We start from the raw sequence: 13,339 nt of genomic DNA, 5'->3' as shown, positions 1-13,339 counted from the left end.
GCTTCAGTGCAAGGACTTCTTCGTCACCAGATGGGGCCCTCATGGTAACGTCCTCCCCGAGGCCTACAAAGGAAAAAATAGGAGTAAGCAAGAGAAGAAGATCAAACGATAATCGTTCTAAGAAAAAGACTTACCATGACTGCGGGCCTCCCATCGACCCTTTGATAATTCCATCCAAGAACGCTCGGAGTATGGTCTCTGCAATACCAGGCCTTCAACCCATTGTTTAAGTTCAGGATTCGGTTCCAGCATCTAGGCCACTACTGTAACAACATAGAAAAAGTAGATAAAGAAAATGAAAAGCATAACCACAAAATTGAACGTTCAAAGGGGAATACTACTCACGATTCATATTCCATTTCTTAGGAAATGGCATATCTTCAGCAGGGATCAAGTCCGAAGTCCTGATTCGAACAAATCGGCCCATCCAACCTCGGTCACGAGTCTCGTTTATGCTCGAGAATAGGGTTTTAGTGGCTCGGTGAGCAAGCTTGGTTAGCCCTCATCGATAGAGTCGAGGACTGTAAAGGCGCATAAGGTGATCGAGGGTGAAAAGACACCCCTCGATTTTGCTCGAGAAGAATCGGAGGAGAATCACTATTCTCCAAAAAAAAGGATGGATTTGGCCGAGGGTCACATCGTATCTCTTGCACAAGGCGACGATGGCAGGGTCTAAGGGACCCAACGTGAAGGGGTAAGTATAAAAACTTAAGAACCCCTCCACGTGGGTAGTAATCGATTCTTCAGGAGATGGGACTACCACATGCTTTTCGCCCCAGTTGCATTCCTTTTTCACTTTATCGAGGATTTTCTCGGTGATTGAACACTTGTACCTCGAGATCGGCTCACATTGGCCTGGTACCGAGAAGGCTTTTTCGACCTTAAAGTCGATGACGATTGAGCACCCTACCGGAACGAATTCCTCAGGGTGGGGCTCCGCCGCATCCTCACCACCGGCGGGTCGTGATGAAGAAGCGGCCTCTTTTTACGGCACTGTTTTGGAGGTTTTCGCCATTGATGAACAAGGAAAAAGAGAATTAGGGTGGTATGCGGTTTAATTGGAGTTCCAGAAATTTGGGTGTGAAAATTATGAAGCAAAGGAATTTTTTGAAGAAGACGCAAGAGTAGAGAAGAAGCTTTGAGTGAAAAGTTTGAATGAGAAAAGATTGGATTCTTATACGTTGTTGGCGACGGTTCGGAACCGGTAATGGCCGATCAACAACTGACAAGTATTTAATGCCTTGGTAACTGGACCGATGAGACGTTTCGTCGTATATGTCATAATCGGGCTCGTCGCTGACATCATTACCTATCAAGTCGGAGTTCTGAAATGCATATCGTTTCTCGCCATCTTCTTTCCGAGAAACGAGGGGACTAGCTGTATACGGTCAAAACCGAGCTTGCCCTTCATATGACTAATCGAGACTAGAACATGATAGATCAAGGTTCAACCTCGTATAATATCAAGCTATGATGCGAAGTTAGGTTGCCGAGCTAGTGACACAAAGACCGACCAAGATAAAGATCGGCCAATTTCGAGATCGAGCAAAATAGAGACCGATCAAGATCATGATCGGCCAAGATAGAGATCGAGCCAAAAAACAAAAAAGCCGGTATATCCGCAATTAAGGCGAGAATCTCGACGGAAATCCCGATGCATATCAAGGAGAGGCCAATTAATTAATCTATCATAAGATTCCTTCTGTATTTAGAATTATATTCAAAATAAGATTTTCCCGCTATATAAAGGGGGTTTGATCATTTGTAGAAGGGAACATTCTGATTCAATAAAAACAATACATTACTTTCTTGAAGCTTGATTATTTTGTTACTCTGTCCATACACTAGCTGGATCCTCACTTGTTTTGAGGGTGACCGAACTTCAGGGCTAAGGCTAATTGATTCATTTGGTTTGTATTTATCTCTTTTATAGCCAATTTCAGTATATATATATATATATATATATATATATATATATATATATATATATATATATATATATATATATATATATATATCTCGATTTGTACCAAGTTATATCACGTATCCTTAGAGCCGCGTATAAATTCAATTGTTATTCAGTTTTCGGGTAAACAATACACATATTAAAACAAGAACATGATCTTGAGAATGGAGAAATCTTTGCTAGGGAACGCTTCCCCTTTAATAGTTATGTGCGGCACAAATTTAAATTACTCGGATCAATATCAGAAGGTAATACTGATATACAAAAAGAAAGAAGATCAAGAGCATGTCTCTTGTTATTTTATACGTATAATTTATTGAAGTTGGTTTTATTGATGGGTGAGTCGGAGATTTTCAGATTTTCTCTTCAATTATTAGTTCAACAAATAGTTTGTTTAGCTTTCTCTACTCATATCATTTTCATAATTTCATTTGCTAATCTCGTTTTAAGGAATTGCAGACCAGCGCAGACAGAGACGTTACCTTTTCACGTCATGGGAATGAAGGACCTTTCGTCGCACGCGTTCAACATCACGTGTGAACGGTGAAATATCCATACTTTATTTTGTTTGCACGTAAAATACTAGAGGTTTTATTTATCTCCCCCCTTTCATTTTTGTTGTCAATTTTAGACTAAACGACTTTGAATAACTATTTGTACTACCGGATTTACTGTAGAAAATTTATGTATATGCATTGACTAAATAAAATATTTTTGCACTATCAATATATTTTAATTTAGTTACACTATTAAGTTATCTTTTAAATTGCTTCTCCTTTTTAACTAGGTATGTTCCCAACTAGTGGCATCTTATAAGAAGGCGTGTCAATGACACCGCTTCGTGTAAAAACTACAGTGTAGGTAGGTAAAAAATAAATTATATATATATACTATGTATTGACTCCCCTTAATTTTCTGGTATGTTTTACTTTTATATATTTTGACACCCTTTAACTAAAATTCTGGCTCTGCCACTGTGTAACGACCCAGCCGGTCATTTTGAGTATATTAGTCTTGATCCCTATTTACTGCTTTCCCCGTATATTTTTCTGCTTATGTGACTTGCCGGGAGGTTTTGTTGTGGTTTCGGAGTGATTTGGGATACTTAGTCCCTAAAACGGAAGATTAAGTCTTAGGATTTTGACCGTAGTTGGAACTGTATGAAGACGACTCCGGAATGGAGTTTCGTCGGTTCCGTTAGCTCCGTTGGGTGATTTTGGACTTAGGAGCGTGTCCGAAATATGAATTGGAGGTCTGTAGCTCATTTAGGCTTAAAATGGCGAAAGTCGATTTTTTGGGAAGTTTGACCGGAAATGGACTTTTTGATATCGGGGTCGGATTCCAATTTCGGAAGTTGGAGTAGGTCCGTAATGTCAATTATGACTTGTGTGCAAAATTTGAGGTCAATCGGACGTGATTTGGTATGTTTCGGCATCAGTTGTAGAAGTTTGAAGTTTCAAAGTTCATTAAGTTGAATTGGAGGGTGATTCATGTTTTTAGCATTGTTTAATATGATTTGAGTGCTCGACTAAGTTCATATGATGTTTTAGGACTTGTTGGTATGTTTGGTTGAGGTCCCGGGGGCCTCGGGTGAGTTTCAGATGCTTAACGGATCGAAATTTGGACTTGTGTAATTGCTGAAACTTTCAAGCTTTTGGTGTAATCGTACTTGTGGTGGGTTGGCCGCAAGTAGGGACACGCACGTGCGAGAGGCCAAGCGCAGAAGCAGGATTGAGGAGATGGCAAGGGGTCGCAGGTGCGAGGGAATTTCCGCATCTGCGAGCCTGCAGATGCGCTTGATGTTCCGCAGATACGGAGAGTGAGCTGGAAGGGGAGTCCGCAGAAGCGGACATTTGTTCGCAGGCGCGTACTGGCAGGTGCGGCCATTTGATCGTAGAAGCGAACCCGGGTGTGTAAGTCAAGTCCGCACCTGCGGTGAATTTTTCACAGGCGCGGCGTTGCAGGTGCGACTATGGGTTCGAAGGTGCGAGATCACTAGGCACAAAAAGGGAAATTACGAGGGTTTGATCTTATTTTCACTTTGGGGCTTTGAGAGCTCAGATTTAGGCGATAATTTGAGGGATTTTCATAGGAAGCTATTGGGTAATGATTCTTCACTCATTTATGGTTATATTCTATTAATCTATAGTTGATTTCATCATTTAATTTAGGAATTTGGTTGAGAAATTTGGAGAAAATGGGAGAAGTTCTTCAACTAAGTTTTTGAGTTTTGATTGGGATTTTGCTATCGGTTTGGGATAATTTTGGTACGAGTGAACTCGTGAGTGAATGGGTGTTCATATTTTGTGACTTTTACCCGATTCTGAGACGTGGGCCCGGGTAGACTTTTTAGGACGATTTTTGAAATTCTTGTTAAAGTCTTGATTTCATTAATTAGATTAGTCTATTATTGTTGTATTTATGATATGTAATTATTTTTGGCTAGTTTGGGCCATTTGGTGGGGGGGAGGAATCCCCTAAGGATTTGGTACTGTTGTGATATGTGAGCGCCATGTACGTGAGGTGGCGAGTGCGTACACGGGCTATTTTTTGTAAACCCCGATTTTTACTGAATAGTAACCTGATTTCATCTTAATTTAGTTATACCAGCATGTGTAGTTATCCTGCTTAGTCTAATATCGCATGTCTACGTGCTTTAACTGCTTATTTGAACTCTGTGCAGCATGCCTAGTTGATTTCTTGTTTCTCCTTGATTTTTATCGGTCTTAACTGTAGGATTCTTGCTGTTAACTGTTGTATTTATCAGTTTGAGCTGTGTGTTTACTTTTGAAACTACGAGGCGGTACCTCGGGAGTTCTCCCTGCACATTTACTTTTGAGACTACGAGGCGGTACCTCGGGAGTTCTCCTGCACATTTACTTTTGAGACTACGAGGCGGTACCTCGGGAGATCTACTCGCATATTTACTTTTGGGACTACGAGACGGTATCTCGGGAGATTCCCCGTTGAGTATTTACTTTTGAGACTACGAGACGGTATCTCGGGAGCGCCCTTGTTGTTATCTCATTGTGTTGTGTTGTTATTGCTTTGTGAGTACTTTCTGTTAACTTCTCCGTTTTACTTCATTTTATTATATCATCTGTCTTATTATTATATATCAGTGGGTCTGACCTGACCTCGTCACTACCCGACCAAGGTTAGGCTTGGTACTTATTGGGTATCGTTGTAGTGTACTCATGCTACTCTTCTGCACATGTTTTGTGTGCAGATCCAGGTGCTGCTTATCAGCCACGTCATCAGTGAATAGTGACAGTTTGGAGACTTCAAGGTATATCTGCCGCGTCCGCAGACCTCGGAGTCCCCCTCTATTCTCCCCTAGGTCAATTACCTTCTGTACTTCTTTTATTAGACTATGGTGTATAGAGATGCTAGTTTTCTTCTGTAACTTGTGACTTATGATGTTTCGAATTTTGGAAATACTGTGTATTACTAGAGTGTTAGTTATTGTACATGCCGAGCGGCATTGTTACCAGTTATTTAGTTATTTGTTGCATTTAGTTATTAAATTTTACTTTCATTTTATTATTTTCGCATTGTGTTAGGCTTACCTAGAGATTAGGTACCGTCACAACGTCTTACGTATGGAGAATTGGGCCGTGACACACTGTTCCCAACCCCTACCATGCATCAATGTGCACAACAAGTAATCTTAGAAAACGTGATTGCATAATAGTGATTGATTAGAGACGTCCTGAAAACTGCTAAGTAGTAAGTACTAATTACTCCCTCCGTGTTTAATTTAATTTATACTCCACACTATTAAGAGTCAGTTTGACTAATATTTGAAGTTAAATTTGATTAGTTCAATTCAGTATTTTAAAATTTAAATTTAAATATTTAAAAGCAACCAGAGCATTAGGAGGAGACATACACAAAAAAATATTGTCCACAAAGAAATGTTCGTTAAGATACCATCATATTAAATACTTTTAAACTATAATACATAATTATCTAACTAACATGACAATATTGATCATTTGTGTAAGTTTTGACAATGTCCTTTTATTTTAAATTCATGTATTATGCTAATGTGATAATATTTTTCGGCATTTAGATGATTGTTGTATTATTATACTTAAAATTTATCTCTTTAATTAAATTTTATTGTTTCTTTATATAAATAAATATTTAAATCATCATGTACTATTATTAACGTGCAACGCACGTTCATAAATACTAGTTCACATAAAGAGACGTTGCTTCTTTGAATATTGTAGCACTCAATTCTCAACATAACCTTCAAATAAACCGACAAAAATAATATAATAAATAAAGAAAGAAAAAGAAACAGAAAACCACCGAGAGTACGTGAGAGTAGCAGCCTTTAAAGGACCTGAATTCAATTTTGACTTTGCTTATAATTTCCACCACATTTTAAGTTACTCTTACCGTTCGAATTATGTGACACATTTTATTTTTCGAGATTCAACCGGTAATCTGCATATGTACTGGTTTTTAAGTGTGCTTGCCCTGTCTTTAAGCTGGTTGTTGATGAATCTGCAACTCTTTTGTAACACACTTGTTTGTAGTTGTAGTTCACCTGCATACCTGCAGCTCTTTCTTTCTCCCTCTTTGATATCAATCAAAAAGAGAGAAAAAAAAACTACTTAGAGTAATAGTTCTAGATAAGATAATAGTACTAGTTAAGCAGGCATAAAATTTGTACAACTAAGCGGTTTTAGTGATCATAGTCGACTAATGCTCATACTAGACACATCCAAAAGAAAATAAAAAGCAAAAAGATTGTCTTAGTCATTCCTAAATATTCAATGTCTCCCAAAGAAGTATTTCAGGGTGTTGATCACTTTGGTGCAGAAGCTTTCATAAGAGGCGTCAATGTCTTTGGTGACTTTGGTTAGCTTCTCAGAAACATCCTGCATGACCGTGATCCCTTGCCTCCTTGTCCGTGATCCCTTGCCTCCTTGTGGCTTGAAGAGTGATCCTAAGTTTGGCCACATCTGTCGCGGTTTCCTTGGTTACTTCTCTGATCTTGTCTACTTGTTCTTGCATAGAGGTTAGTAAGTCTTTGATATCTGCAAAGTTATGCTGCATCAGCATCAGTTGATCTGAAGAAGAGGATTTGATGGCTTCAAATTTTATTCCTCCACTGCTCTGAGTACGAATGACTTCTGATGCTTTGTCCTTTTTAAGTCAGCTTCCCTCAATTAAAGTATACCCCGTCATAGCAAAGGCAGTTTTATAATAGGTGCTGGAGATAATCTTTGGAACATAGATAGATAGGTCCACTTTCATGACTTTCAGGATGTGAGAAACTAGTAGACCATACGGCAGGCTGCTCGCAGATGAGGAAACGTCCCTGATACTTTCAAGCATGTATTGGCATATCCAGACTAACCAGTTTATAGTTTTACCATTTACCAAAAAATACAGGACGAATACATCTCTAAGAGATAAAGTACTGAGTGAACCAGTACGGGGTAGCAAAGTGGTTGAGATAATATGGGCTAAAACACGATGTTCAAACTTCAAGTTCTTAGGACCTATATCAGGAGGGTTGTCAGACAGAACACTTTTGGCCTCATCAAACGATACTTCAAAATTATCTGTCCAGGAACATTGCACAAAGAAGTTGTATCCAACAAACTTTGTGGCAAAGATTTTTTTTAAATTGATAAGAATCAAGGATAATGCGAGTTCCTAAGACCATGGTTTCTAGATCTTCTTTATCATTCACAAAAAAGATTTTCATAAAACATGCGCACAGGTTCTTCATAGACAATATCACAAACAATAGCAAATAGGGAGACAAGTTTCTAAGTTTCAAAAATAGACAGAACATCACAGCGAGAGTTTTGCATAGATTTTAAGCTCACAGTGCGACCAAATACAATTGACTTTCCTTTGAAGGCGATAAATGTAGTATTTTCTTCAGGACCATAGAAAATCATCTTGTCTTCGGGACCATAGAAAATCATCTTGTCTTCAGGACCAAACACAATATTTTCAGTTTTTACCTTTTTCTGAGACGATTGTTTGGGGATAGATTCGATTGGTCGTTTTCCTGCCCTCTTTTGAGATATGAGGATTTCTTTTTGGGAGCCACTTGATTCTTCCTTAGTGAGTGGGTTTTCTGTGCTTTCGGAGGATTCGATATTAACAAGATTATTTTTGGTTTTCTTGAATCGGTGGCTTCTTCTTTGCAAGGAAGAGGAGGGAGAGGGCTTTGCTTTGGCCATGAGTAAGAGAAAGACAGAGAGAGAGAGTTTTGGTTCCTTGAGAAAGTGGGAGATACACTCGAGAGAGGAGGATTTAACAAAGAGAAGGACGCCTCGATTTCTGGAGAGACGTATGAAAGACAACTGAAAAGGTTTTCTGCAAAACTGTACTGTCAGTTCAAATAGGAGTAAAGACTAATTAAGTGCTAAGACATTAACCATGTTTATTAGGGAATTGTGCAAATGCCAATTTTGTTCAGAAGAAAACAAAATCTTTCTTCAAGCAAAGATTTTGTAAAAATATCCACCAACTGATTTTCATTATTAACAAATTCTAACACAATATCTCCTTTAACAACATGATCACGTATAAAATGATGCTTGATCTCAATATGCTTAGCCCTAGAATGATGCACAGAGTTTTTTGACAAACAGATTGCACTAGTATTGTCACACATGATCGGAACAGAGTTAAGATGTAAATCATAATCTAACAGTTGATGCATGATCCATAGTACTTGTGTGCAACAATTGCCTATTGCCAAATATTCAGCTTCTGTAGTAGATAAGGCCACACAACTTTATTTCTTGTTGTGCCAGGCTACAAGGGATTTTCCAAGTAATTGACACGTTCCACTTGTGCTTTTTCTATCAAGTTTATCTCCTGCAAAGTCTGCATCTGAAAAACCTTTGGGATTGAAATTTTCCAGACTTTCATACCATAATCCATAGTCGACTGTTCCTATTAAATATCTGATAATACGTTTAACAACAGTCAAATGAGTCTCTTTAGGAGCTGACTGATATCTAGCACATTTACAAACACTAAACATGATATCTGGTCGACTAGCAGTAAGATAGAGTAATGAGCCAATCATACCTCGATACATTATTTCATCAACACTCTTACTATTTCTATCTTCATCCAAAGTAGTCGACGGACTCATAGGTGTTCCTATGGCTTTTGCATTGGACATACCATACTTTTTGATGAGTTCTTTCGTATATTTTGTTTGACTAATGAAGATTCCTTTCTGTGTTTGCTTGATTTGAAGTCCAAGGAAGAAGGTTAATTCTCCCATCATACTTATTTTAAATTCTCCTTTCATGATATTTGAGAAATTCTTGCACAAAACAATGTTAGTACTACCAAAAATAATATCATCTACATAAATCTGTACAATTAGGTTGCCTAAAGATGATCGTTTGATGAAAAGAGTAGTATCAATATTACCTCTGTCGAATCCATGTTTAATTAGGAAAAAGCTTAACCTTTCATATTAGGCTCTAGGAGCTTGCTTTAGGCCATATAAAGCTTTGGATAATTTGTAGACATGATTGGGAAAGGATTCATTTACAAATCATGGAGGTTGCTTAACGAAAACCTCCTCAGAAATAAATCCAAATAAGAAGGCACTTTTCACATCCATCTAAAATAGTTTGAAATACTTGTGAGCAGCATAAGCTAATAGAATACGAATGGATTCTAACCTGGCAACATGGGCGAAAGTCTTCTCATAATTAATCCCTTCTTGTTGTGAGTAACCTTGAGCAACTAGTCTCGCTTTATTTCGCATGATTTATCCGGATTCGTTCAACTTATTTCTGAATACCCATTTTGTTCCAATAATAGATGCATTTGGTGGCCTAGAAATGAATTTTCATACTTTGTTGTTCTCAAATTGATCAAGCTCTTTCTTCATTGCAATTATCCAACTTTTGTCACCAAGTGCTTCGTCCACCCTTTTTGGTTCAAGTTGGGATATGAGGGCGATATTTGATGTCTGCTTTAGAGATCTTCTAGTCTTCATCCCTTCCTATGGGTCCCCAATGATATACTTATGGGGATATCCAGGTTCGCTTTTTCATTCATTTGGGATGACTAATTCTGATTCCTTTTCAGCAGAGTAAGTTGGACCGATCAAAGTGGACTCCTAATTTTCTGTCAGAGGCATAGTCGACTGATCTTGCCGATCAGTCACTTCTTCAGAGGTAATTCCACTTGTATCGATAGACTTTGGCACTATGGAAATTTCTTCATTTTCGGGAAGATGATCATTCTTCAAATGAGGGTTAGTATCCACAAAAATAACATGTATAGATTCTTCAATGGATAAAGTACGCTTATTAAAAGCTGTATATGCTCTACTGAAAGGAGAGTATCCGAGAAAGATACCTTCATCGCTTTTGGGATCGAATTTACCAAGATTATCTTTTTCATTGTTGTGAATAAAACACTTACACCTGAAGGGATGGAAATAACTGATGTTGGGTCTTTTTCCTCTCCATAGTTCATATGGAGTCTTCTTGAGTATTGGTCGAATAAGGCATCTATTTATGATATGACATGTTGTACTTACGGCTTCTGCCCAGAAGTGGTGTGGGAGAGAATTTTTCAAAATCATGGTTCTCGCCATATCTTGTAGAGTTCTGTTTTTATGTTCTACCACTCCATTTTGTTGTGGTGATCTTGGGGAAGAGAAATTGTGAGAGATCCCTTGATCATTGCAGATGTTCTTAAAAGCTTTGCTTTTAAATTCTCCTCCATGGTCACTTCTTATGGAGGAAATGTAGTAACCTTTTTCACGCTGTATTTCTCTTGCAAAAGACTTTAAAGTTTTGTAGAGCTTCATCTTTGTGGCTCAGAAAAATAACCCAGGTGAATTTAGAAAAATCATCTACTATAACAAAGGCATACTTTTTACCACCTATGCTAACAGTTCTAGTAGGTCCAAAGAGATCCATATGCAATACTTGAAGAGGTTTTGAAGTGGAGACAATATTTTTGACTTTAAAAGAGGATCTGGTTTGTTTTCCTAGTTGACATGCATCACAAATTTGATCTTTCGAAAAATCTAGTTTTGGAAGACCAATGACAAGATCGTTTTTATAAAGATTATGAATAGTATGCATGCTAGTATGACCAAGTTTTCTATGCCATGCCCAGGGGTCATCAAGAATGGAAAGATAGACAAATATGATTACTAGAGCTTTCCAAGTTACTGATAGTATAAACATTTTTGTCCCTGTTTCCAGAGAGAATAACTTTACCTGATTCATCTTCAATAAACCAACCATATTTTTTGAACCGAACCTCATAGTCATTATCACATAGTTGACTAAGCTGAGAAGATTGTACCCAAGTTCTTCAACGAGATACACTTCATCTACATCACATGTTGAGCTGCGAGAAACTTTTTCAACGCCAATTACATTTCCTTTTGATTTGTCTCCAAATGTAACTGTTCCTCCATCAAGTCTGGTGATAATTTTGAATAATTGTTTGTCACCAGTCATATGTCTGGAACACGCGCTGTCAAGATATTATTTTTCTTTTTGATTCTTCTTGCGGTGTTCCTGCAAAACAAAATTACTTATTTTTAGGTACGCAAGCCTGCTTGGGTCCTGAATGGTTAGACTTCTGAGTGTTAGCTTGACTAATGGATTTAGGTCGCCATACCCATCTCCTGTTGTCTTTGATCCTGCAATGATAAAAAGTGTGACCAGATTTTCCATAGTAAAAACACAATGAATTTTTTTTGATTTTTAGAGTCTCTTTCTGCTCTGATTTTGTTCATACACTGGTTAGTGTTGTGACCATTTTTACCACAATAAGAGCATCCCTGAGAGTTTCTAGTTCTAATCAAAGATGTATGAGGAACAATCTGATTTGATTTGACAAAGCTATGACTTGTGGATTTTAGTAATCCATTCAGTTGAAGTTTAAGTTCATTAACTTGAAGCGTGTCACGCTTAATTTCACATACTTCTAACTTCAGGGCCCAATCTTTCTTTTCTCTTTGGATTTTTCTGAGTTCTCCTAAAAAATTTTCGATATCTGTAAGAGCAATATCCACAAATTCTTGAAGCTTATACCAGTTGGAATACGAAGGAAGACGTACCTCACTGGTTCCTTTGTCTGCCATAAGACAGAGTTCATCGGAGTCTTCTTTCTCATCTGCTTCATTTTCTGCCATGAGCTCAGGCTTATCTGAGCCTTTATTGTTATCTTTTTTTGTGACCATGAAACACATATTTGCAATTTCTTCATGGTCGTATTCTTCTTCATCGCTCCAGGCTCCACAAGACTTCTTCTTTTGAAAGTTCCTACTTAGTTTTTTTTTCAATTCTGGATAATCAGCTTGAATGTGTCCGTATTTTCCACATTCATAGCATCTTCCATCATTTTTATCATTTTCATTGCTCATCCTTCCTTTTCTGAAGTTTGATCTACCTCTTCTGCTATATCTGTTTTTCTCCATCATGCTTGTCACAACTTGGGAGAGCATGGCTATATTTTCATCATGTTCTTCCTCCTCTTCTTCATTTTCTAATTCAGCAACATTTGCTTTAAAGGAAACCGTTTTCTTCTTTTTATGTTGAATTTGCCTGTCCAAGTGAGTTTTCTCAAAGGCAATTAGATCACCTCTAAGTTTATCATAGGACATTTTGTCAAGGTCCTGACATTCTAGAGCAATAACTTTGGGCTGCCAAATTGTGGGTAGACTTCTAAGGATTTTTCTGACCTGTTCTCCACTTTTGATTGGTCTACCAAGAGACTTTAGATCTCCAAGGATTTTACTGAACCTGGAGAACATTTCCTCCACTGATTCTCCATCTTTCATTTGGAATAGTTCATAGTCACGAACTATAAGATTGATCCTTGTTTCTTTTACCTTGTTGGTTCCTTCATATGTTACTTCCAATTTATCCCACATTTCCTTGGCAGTTTCACAGCTCGAAATCTTTTCATACTCTTCTCCACTGATAGCATTGTACATAAGATTTTTTGCTTTGGAATTCACAGTTATGACAGCAGCCTGTTCATCAGTGTAATCATCTAAATCAAGTGGGTCAGTTGATAATATGACTTGACCATCCTCATCTTTCTTTTACGGAACTGGAAAATTTTCCTTTTTGATCGCACGCCAAACTTTGATGTCATATGACATAGTGTATGTTTTCATTCGAACTTTCCAGTGAGAAAAGTGTTGCCCGTTGAAATATGGAGGTCGTACCTGAGAAGTTCCCTCTTGAAAGTGCACTGACGACTGTGTTTGATCCCGTGATCTTTTTCTCACTAGCTGTTAAGCAAGGTTTGTGAGCCTCGCTCTGATACCAATTGAAAGAACAAGAGGGGGGGGGAGTGAATTGTGGTCGATTAAAACTTAGTTGA

General features: G+C 37.9%; 1 protein-coding gene across 1 annotated transcript; it reads right to left on the bottom strand.

Moving 5' to 3' along the window:
- Positions 1–10,746: 10,746 nt before the first annotated feature.
- On the bottom strand, positions 10,747–13,048 carry LOC107765553 (uncharacterized). Its single transcript, XM_075242689.1, has 4 exons — positions 13,040–13,048; positions 11,771–12,983; positions 11,624–11,645; positions 10,747–11,422 (listed from the first exon to the last, which is right to left on the bottom strand). Exons 1-4 carry the CDS (start codon positions 13,046–13,048, stop codon positions 10,747–10,749), a joined length of 1,920 nt encoding a protein of 639 aa, XP_075098790.1.
- Positions 13,049–13,339: the final 291 nt, after the last annotated feature.

The sequence above is a fragment of the Nicotiana tabacum genome, chromosome 22 (genome assembly GCF_000715075.1).
Source record: "Nicotiana tabacum cultivar K326 chromosome 22, ASM71507v2, whole genome shotgun sequence".
Classification (NCBI taxonomy): domain Eukaryota; kingdom Viridiplantae; phylum Streptophyta; class Magnoliopsida; order Solanales; family Solanaceae; genus Nicotiana; species Nicotiana tabacum.
Note: the sequence above shows the minus strand (reverse complement) of the source record. Positions and strands in the feature narration are given on the sequence as shown.